The sequence below is a fragment of the Centruroides sculpturatus genome, unplaced genomic scaffold, assembly GCF_000671375.1.
Source record: "Centruroides sculpturatus isolate CEXI.00-Female unplaced genomic scaffold, Cexi_2.0 scaffold1251, whole genome shotgun sequence".
NCBI lineage: Eukaryota > Metazoa > Arthropoda > Arachnida > Scorpiones > Buthidae > Centruroides > Centruroides sculpturatus.
The window spans coordinates 232,656-242,961 of NW_019385594.1; the positions used below are offsets into that span (position 1 = coordinate 232,656).

The 10,306-nt window shown below is 27.9% G+C and overlaps 1 protein-coding gene across 1 annotated transcript in view; it reads left to right on the plus strand.

Annotated features, from left to right (window-relative positions):
- The window catches only part of LOC111640411 (paired amphipathic helix protein Sin3a-like), a gene marked incomplete at its 5' end in the record, with an annotated part of 52,760 nt that overhangs the window by 38,203 nt on the left and 4,251 nt on the right, over window positions 1-10,306 (plus strand). The window contains 3 exons of the mRNA XM_023386424.1: window positions 2,370-2,552; window positions 3,869-4,041; window positions 7,099-7,375. Coding sequence (XP_023242192.1) covers window positions 2,370-2,552; window positions 3,869-4,041; window positions 7,099-7,375 — 633 coding nt within the window. The remainder of the gene's footprint in view (window positions 1-2,369; window positions 2,553-3,868; window positions 4,042-7,098; window positions 7,376-10,306) is intronic.

Here is a 10,306-nt window from a genome sequence, read left to right on the forward strand (position 1 = left end):
AAACGCTATGTTGATGACATATTAATAATTTGGAAAGATGACCAACGCATTAATGATTTCTTAACAACAATCAACAATAATGAGCACGGATTGAAGCTAAAATTAGAACAAAAAAGCCGAAGGAACATCCATTTCTTGGATATTAACATGGAATTCAAATTAGGAAACATACAAACGAACGTATATTTAAAACCAACACACGCTCCTTTATACATACCGGCATGGTCAAAAGACCCATATAAATATAAATTATCTGCGTTTAAGGCACTGATCAAAAGGGCCTTCCTGTACTGCACCAATGTACAAGACAGGGATAAAGAAATTAATAGAATTCAACAGATAGCAAGGACTTTAGGATACAGAAAGTCCACAATCATAGGCCTTGTAAAAAGCTACGGTAAACAAAAAGCTACGAATCCAAACCATAACAACAATACTACATTCAATAAGTTCACATACAATGAACAAACGAAGAAGGTGGTGAAGGAATTAGGAAAATACAAAAATGCAAGGATAATATATAAAAGAGCACCCAATATTTATAGATTATTAAGAAACGACAAGGACAAAATTAATTTAGAAGACCAACCGGGTGTATACAGTATACCCTTTGAGAACCAACAATTAGGTATTGAGAAAGAGTATATCGGAGTAACCAGAAGAAACCTGAAAGTACGACTAAAGGAGCACAAATATAGTATAAATAAAAAACTGAATAGTACGATATTAGCAAGTATGGCACAGGCAGACGGATCAGTAGTCAAATGGGATGAAGCCAAGATTGTTAGGACGGGACACTCACCTTCCATCGCAATGGAAATGGAGAAAATAGAGATTTACAGAAGTAAGATGAGGGACAGATGCCTAAATGCAAAAGATGCAAAAGCATTACCAACGGCTTGGAAATATAAAATTGAGAAAAATATGGGTTTTAATAATCCATAAACATTTTCTTTTCTGGAGTTTTTAGTATTTCAAACTCAAAGTTATAATTTTTCTTTTATTTTTATTGTTAAATTGAAACGCGATTTTTAGATTACATTTTATCATATATTTAGTTTAATTTATTTATTATACATAAAAGTTGTAATAAGTTCAAATTCAAACGAATTTCGAACGAATGATTCCATTACAACGAAAACTATTAAAACCTGAAGATGGCCTAGACGAATTGGCCGAAAACGTTTGGAATAAACAAAAATAACTCAGCAAAAAAATTCAGGTGTGTGTGATTTATTATTATAAATAGTTAATTTAATATATTGTAAATAATACAAAGTATATGATGATTGTATTCTCTAGAGAGAGTGAAATATTAATCTCTTATGGTAAGAGAATTGATATTTCAAAATTGAATAAAATATGACCACAAAAATCATAACTGCACTGTACATAGTTTCTTGAAATATTTGCTGATTATGCACTTATAACCATGAAAGTTTGTTTAAAAAAATTTTAAATATTAAAAATTAAAATATAAATGACATTACAATTGGACTGAATATATGTGATTTTTGTTTGTTTCATTTCCTATGCTGTTTTAAGAGAAAAACACCACAATCATATTTGGCTACATATTCATATAGACTAGTGTTTCTCCAATATGAGATACTTGAAACACTTCCGGAGGTATGAGAAAAAATTTATGTAATGGCTGCTAAGTGTAGTTTTAAGTCAGCAATTTTATCAGTTTAAAAGTTTATATCTATGATTCAAAGTTTTCTAAACATAACTCCATAACTTTACAATATTGTTTTATAGTTCTGAAGCTACATCATAACTGTAAAATAATAAATTAAACCAACTGAACTCATTTTCTTTCCACTCGACTACTTTGTTATTATTTTGTCTATATTACTTTAAATTACAAATCAATGATTAAAAAACAGTCATTTAAAAGTGATGATATTTTTTAACTATTTTTAATTTATGGACATTTAGGAAAACATGAAATTTTTCATTTTCATGAAATTTAATTCATGGAAAGAGTATATAAAGTAGAAAAGATTGGTAACTTCTGATATACACCAACAAAGTCTGTGATTAAGAAAAGATTGAAGTAATTACATATTTCTTGTTTCAATAACTGAAGAACATATGATAATCTACATTCCAATGTTATTTTCATTCTATTTATTGGCAATATAATTTGTGTGAGAATATTTAATATTCTTAATAAATATTGGATAAAAATGAACATGATATAGTATGATAATAAAATTGTTATTTTTTAATAAAATAATAAAAGTAATGAGACATATTTCCATAAATAGAATTAATATAATTTTTTATTTAATGTTTTTCCATAAATTTTAGGTTTTAATAATAATTATTATTATTAAAAATGTAATTTATTTTTATGTTGACAGCTGCAACATATTGTCAGTGATGAAAATTGCATTAGATGCACAGAACTTTATTTGGAACAACAAAAATCTGGAACTACAGGAGGACCTTGCAGCACAGCTATTCAACGTATATCTGCTGAAAATAATTACCAAAAAAAAGCAGAACAAATACTGAGTGAAGAAAATTGTTTTAAAGTTATTCTGGTAAATTTTAATATTGATTATGTAAATAAAAAAATAACTTCTGAAATTTGATAGTTATATATATATATATCATTTGGCATTGATCATGTAAATGCTTTGTTCAATTCATACTGGAGCAAAATCAAAACATAATAATAATAATAATAATTTAGTAACTATTTATAAAATGATAATCTTCTCTTGACTATTAATGTATCTTGATCAACTATTGCAGATAAATCTTAAAATATCAAATAATTTTGCAGAGATAGACTTTTTCATAAATTAGCACAAAAAATTACTCTTGTGAAATCCGAATTTCAGAATTTTTATTAAATTGCAAATGTTTAAAATTGCTATTTGTAGTTAAAGTATTTTTGAGGAAAGTTAGAGTTTATTATTCTGTATAGATCAGGGATGTAATCAGAAATTTCTGACTTTGGTTATCTGTATTGCTAATGGTTTGCATATACTTATCATAAGTAGATAAGCTACTATAAAACCATAATAGTGCAAGATCACTAGCAACACATCATTGTGCAAGGAGCTGCCATATCTGTAGCTGGGAAGCTCTTTGCATGTAACATGCAAATTAATGATACACATGACAACATTCAATAAATAAAGAAACAAGAACAAGTATTAAACTTTATTATTCTCTACCTTGTGACTGTTCATGTAGCCTAGTATTTTAGTCCAATGTGCCTTTTTTTTTCTGTTTCATCCAGTGGTCAACTGTTTGTGACTTTTTTTTAATGCTGGTAACTTTTAAATTTATGTTGGGTAGCAGTAAAGACTAGCAAGAGTGTGGGAAGTGGCACCCCTTTCTGTCCTGAGTGGCTACATCCCTGATAGACTTATAGAAAAGTTTTCAATAGCAGAGATTATAATAGGAACTATGGACTCCTAGCCTTTGGTCATTGGTCTCATTAATACAGATAACTCACAGAATATATATTCTGTGATTTATCTGTATTGGGGACAGTTATGACAATAATGTTATTTCAGATTCTTTATTAAGCAATATAATGTTTGACTTGTTAGGTAATATTAGGTAATCTTAATGAGATTTACTCTACTAACACAAATGACTCTAAAAATTGTATTTGTCTATTCTTTTACTGTACACACACAAAATACATTGAGTTTATGGGAGTTAACAAAAATCAAATTTAACTTATTGAGAGTCATCTGTAAAAAAAAATTGGTTGTTGAATAAAGTAAACTGAACAGAAGTTTTAATATTAAAAGATATTGAAATTTATTTTATAATTTGTTTTCACTATAATAAAAAATTAATAGTTTTAATACAAACATTTTCTTTAACTATTGTTTAGTACAAGACTGAAGGAAAACTCACAATTGAGTTACTGGACACAGACACAGATGCAACAGAACATAACAATGTTATTGGAAAATGGAGAGAATATATTGAAAATCATGTCCATAATGAAAATGTTTCAGAAAGGATTAAAGATCATTTATTAAGAAAACCAGTTTTCTTACCAAGGTAAATTCTTTAAGATATAAAATATAAACTTGTTAATGTTAATTTGAAATAATAATAATAATAACAAAGAAAATAATTATAATCAAGAAGAATTTTGATTTGAAATTATTTAGAAATGTAGTGAAACTTTGCATCGTAATGTATTAATTCAAAAACTACTGTTTTCAGGTTACCAAAAATAAGCTTAACAATATTTTCAGCCTAATCAAACATATAAATATAGAATGATCACTTAAAACTCCTATGGATGTGTCAAATAAATGATTCCATGCTTTATTCTAGAAATATAGAAAAAATTCAAAAATGCCTCAGTAGTTTAGAGATAAATGAAGATCAGCTGTTTAGCTCAAGTAGTAAGGCATTTTTGAATTTTTCTCTATTCTAGAGAAAGCAATGTGGATTCACTTGTTTGACAGAGTAAAATATTTTGATTTGTAACAAACACACAACAATAAACACAATACACAACACATTTAAACTTATTTTTAAATGAAATGAACAACAATCAAATTTAAAATTACACAATTTCAAAAATACAAAAATAGGATTATTATTTTTTATCTTACAATTTGTGAATAAATTAATCATATAATTTAAAAATTGACATGAATGATTTATACTCATTAACAACAAAATGAGAAAATTGACTGAATTTAGTCACACATGATCAAAAGTTTCCTGCGCATTGATGACTGAATGTATTTTTCTTCTGTAAGATATGTATGTGTATGTATGTATATAAAATTCAAAGAGAGTAAGGAGTGCAAAATAGTTCAAATAAACATTGAGAACAAATTTCTGGCAAAAATGAATAAGCAGACTGAAAAACACGCCAACATAACATTGTTTCCGGCAAATTTTACCATTTCACGAATCATTCAGAAGTTGAGAATTGTTGAACATATTTACTAGCAAAAAATTTTGCCACTTATCACAGTGCATTTGTTGTTGGATGTTTCTAGCAGTTTTTAAGATTGTTACAAAATCATCACACAACAGAGTACACATTAAAAGTGTGAATTACAAGAGATCATTCTAATTTTGAACATTTTTCTCATCCAACATTGTTTTATTTTTAACATATCTTTCAATTTTTGTAATAGATATGCTAGCAATGATTAAAAACAGATTGTCAGAAGTGTTTTGTTTTTACCAATGATGTTTCTCTGTAGTTTATAAATGATTGGATGCTCAAAATTTGCAATTGCTTTTTGCAGTCCAGATCAGTTTCACATTTGTTTTTTGCTTTTGCTATTCACTCAGTGTGAACTAAGCTACTCCAGCTTCGAATTTTCAAACTTTAGTAATTTTCAAAATAAGATATTCCAGTTTCGAATTATCTAAAAATTTGAATTAACCAAGTTTGACTGTGTGTATATATGTATTATATAATTAATCTAGAAATCTGAATGGAATGTTAAATTTAATTTCCATGATCAATTTGGGTTTGTGCAACAACAATTCCATACAGCTGTATAATTCCCATTGAGCCAGATATGTGAAGTTCAATTATTTATTCAGCTTAATTAATGAAATCCCTTATATAATAAAGTCCTTATCTTGTGTCAATAATTTTATAGCACATACCTAACTTTGTCTTTCTCTGATATGTTATTTTTGTCTGTTTTGAAGACAGAAAAATATTAGTTGATAATTCCATTATCAATTTTAACAGTCATACTTGGTAAGTTACTAAATAACTACTTAATTTTTCATGAAATATGTTCAAAACAAACTTGATTCAAAATTTCAAAATGATAAAAATCTGAACATCAATGTCCTAATATGAAATCTTGTATAGATAATAAATATCCTATCATGAAAATATCTCCAAAAATATAAAATTATAATTTCATCATTTTTGAAAGATAAATTTTGACTAGAAAAATCTAATCAAAAAGGATTAGATTTTTATCATATTATTGAAATAACTAATCATATTATTATACTAACAAATCATATTATTATATAACTAGATGAGCCTGGCATTGCTTGGACAAAAAGTAATGATAGCAAAAATTATTAGATTATAGCTGATCTTACCTGTTTTCACCAAGTGCAAGAATTAGATCTCCCTCTTCTGAGACTAATAGAAAATTTTTAGATATCTGCTTACCACGCTGGGATAACGATAATTAAGATTCACAGTATCCACTAACCAGTGCATAGTACCACTAAGTGATGAATAACAAATGTTTTCATAACCCCTTCTGGGTTTTTCTTCAGGTTTACTAAATTTGAAAAATAAGCTGGATCTTCCTGAATCATTCATAAATATAAATTTGAACATAAAGTGAACTTATGCGCATGCGCTCCCCGTGTCAACTTTATATTTGATGAAACACTAAATATCATTGAGAATTTTTAGAAGGGTCTAAAAACTAAAAATATGTTCAATTTTCCACATAAATACAAAAAAGACATTTAAAATAATACAGTAGAAGCTGAGTTCTTTGGAGTAATCCTCAACACTCTCTCTCTCCCTCACGGTGGGAATTTCGAAAAATCTCTTCTTAATGTGCATTCTCATGGCATACCTTATTAAAACACAATCAAAAACACAAAAAAAAAACACACATCTAAAATAGTATAATAGAAGCCAAGTTCTTCATGCGATATTAATCGAAAAATCCCTTCTTACTGTACGTTCTCATGATGTACACTAACTGTGTACCAAATTTCAACTTTCAACTCCCAACCATTTGGGCTCTGCACTTATTATTATCATTATCAACCCATCTTGATCATATTATAAGAATGATATCATTTTCATTTCAATTCAAAATAACATTAATTCAAAATAAAAGATATTCTATAAGAATATATTCTATTTTTCTGTTTCAATATCTTTATTTTAATTATAATAAATAATGTTATTGTCAAGAATAATTTTCTTTGTTGTACAAATAACATAAAATACAAGAAAGCTGTTTAGTAAAGGAAGTATGTAAGTAAATGTAATGTTTGTTTATATTCATATTGTTATATAGCATTTCATGTTCAGATAGTTATGAATAATCTTTTTTTTCCTAAAATTTTAAATTTTTATTTATTTAGAAACATCCAGTGTTGGAAAAGGGAAGCAAAGCATCATGTGGAAAGAGGAACAAAAGATGGTCAGCCTGAAGTGAGTACAGACAATAAAGGAGAAAGTAGAAGTGAAGCTGCAGAGAGGCTTTCTTCAATGGAATTAGGCCAAACAAATGTTCCATCTGAAACAAATACAGATGTCAAACGTTGTAAATTTATTGTTAACTCATGTAAAATGATATTTGTAATTGATAGCAACAGTTACCTACTTTACAAGTACTTATCTATGAAGAATGCTCAACAAGTAAGTATTCAAAATTCAGTTTGTTAATTTATTTTGTATAATGAAGTTTTGAGTTATTTCAAATACTAACTATTAGTTTTTTAAATACTTGATTAATCTTTTGCATAAAACTGACAGCGATTGACTTAGTGTAGGTTATTTATTCATAAAAATAACCTAGTAGTAGTTTTCACAATTCACAAATCACAATTACAAATTCATCCAATAGCTTTTTCATTGTCTAAACTTATCAAAGAGGGTCTTTAAAAAATGAAAAAATTCTTTACTTGCTGTAGGCATTAATCTCGGATCATAAAACTACTAAAGAGACACATACACATATACATCATCTTTAGTTCTCTCCCATTTTCTATAATTCAATTTGCTTTTTAATTGATGTTACTTATTAGTACACTAAATTATACCTGCTATTAACACTACTACTTAAGTTTTTATTTTAAAAGCTAATAAATTTCATGTAATTTCTTCTCTCTATATAATGACTCTCAGGCTTGTGACCCAATCCTAAAATATACTTGTATATTTAAGGATTAACATGTCTAGATTATAGTAATAAGTATTAAAACTTTATCACAAAAAAGAATATTTTAAAAAATTACTTCAGAGAGCTATTTAGAAGTTGACTGAATTTTAGCATATATACAGTAGTAAGTAAAAGCTAAGTGATCAACTCTTGAATCCACCTTATTGGATATTGTAGAATCTGTGTACAGCTTTCTTAGTAAAGACAATAAACAGTAAATAAAGTAACTTGTTTATTTGCTTTATATCTGTTAAGGCATCATTCCTACCAAAAGTGATAGTGACATGTTGCTGTGCTAGATTCATCTCAACTTTAGATAATCTTCAAATGTAAACAGTGGTGTACAGTATATTACATGTTTTCATTTTCATTCTAGTAATTTACTACAGGAAATATACACCACGATGTAGAAAATTAAGATAAAAGACAGATTAGGATTTTTTTTAATGGATGGAAAGATTTTAAAATAAAATTCAAGTTCAAAATTATGATGCATCTTAGAATTGAAAAAGTACAGAAGTTAAAGGAGTCTTAAAATATTTAATGAATTCTTGTACTTATCATCAAGTTATGCAAGATCAAGGAATAGTACATTTGAAGATTATGTGGACAAGTATTATCTCTCTAAAGCAGGAATGTCCAACCTTTCCATTTCTCTGGACCACATTGGAAGAAGTCATGGAGTTTTGGGCCACAAGTATTTTATATATACTTGTGGCCCAATCCTTAAATATACAAGTATATTTAAGGATTAACATGTCTAGATTATAGTAATAAGTATTAAAACTTTATCACAAAAAAGGATATTTTAAAAAATTACTTCTACAGACATTTTCAATTTTTACTTAAAAATAGATAAATTCATTTATTATAAAGGAAATGAACAAAAATTTATTTGAAAAACACAAATATTTATTTTATTTGGGTCTCTAATTAATAAAAAATGACAAAACACCATTTTAAAGTGCATTTTTATTCATTTAATATATTTATAACTAATATGTAGCCCAAAACATAGCCAATGTGCCAAATGATAGTTTTTATAACAAACTAAAAAAAGGTAGCCAAATCTTGCAATGCTGGAAGGAATACTAAATAAAGCAGGAGCTGGGACTCAAAGGACTATAGACCTAAATGCAGGGAAAGGAGAGAAAGGACAAAAGATAAAGAAGTGAGGAATGTTGGAAAATTAAGGGTCAATATTTGCATAAGAGAAAGTCTATTTAACTTTCTTGCTACTTTTGATCTTTTGGCCTTTCTCTTCTTTCCTTGAATTTGGGTCTATAGTCTTGAGTCACAACTCCAGCTTTATTTAGTATTCCTTCCTCATTCACATATTTCCAAGTACAGTAGAACCTCGATTATCCGGACTAATTGGGGATGAAGGTAGTCCAGATAAGGAAAAATCCGGATAATCGAAACAAATACTTTAATTTGTCTTTTAATGATAATACAATACGTTTTCTTTTCGATGACATATCGGTAATATTAAAAATAAATACTGTATTTAAATCGTGATCAAATTTTCAAGAAATAAACGTTCGTATTGCATTTAGACTACTACTGACCAATGCTAACAGACTACCTATTGTTTAAAAGGCCCTCTGGTGGCGCAAGAAGACGGATTTTATAAAATAAAAAGCAGTTGAAACTGCATTTTTATGAATAAAAATTTGACAAACTATTTATCGTTTTACGACGAGTAAAATTTTTTCGTCGCATTAACGGCTTTTAAGTAATGCATAAACCTTCCAGGCGCGAGGCCCTTTGGACCGTGAGGCATAGACGATGGCCCACGTCGTCCATGCCTTTCGCCTCCCTTGGTCATAGAAATGATGTAATTTGAATATAAATTATTTATAAATACGTATGTCAAGTTATATTTTTATTACTACGTAAAATATATTTAAGAGTTTACGACCAATTGTGCTGGGTGAGACGTTGTTGAAACAAAAAAAGTTATGCATTCCATCACGTACATAAACAGTGTCGTAATTCGCCAAGTGCAAATCAGCAAATTCGTAAAATTTTTGTTTATTTTGAACAATCCGGATAATGGAGGTCCCGATAATGGAGGTTCTACTGTATGTTGTAAATATTGGTAAAATACATTTGAATGTAAATATGTAAAGACGTACCAGGTACGAGTTATAAGTTACGAATTACGAGCTACGAGTTATTTCCAACTTAGAAAAAGAAAATGTTTTGGAACAACGTATTGTGAAAATGTTTTGGAACAACGTATTGTAGCATCGTTAATTACTTTATGTCAGAAAGGAGAGCAAGATGCATTAATGAAACGCGATTCTTCGAAAACAAATTCCTTCGAAGAGCTTTAAAACTATTTTGTTTTAATTTATATTGTATTTAATGTGTAATGTAATGTATTTTTAATTTTATGTAATTGT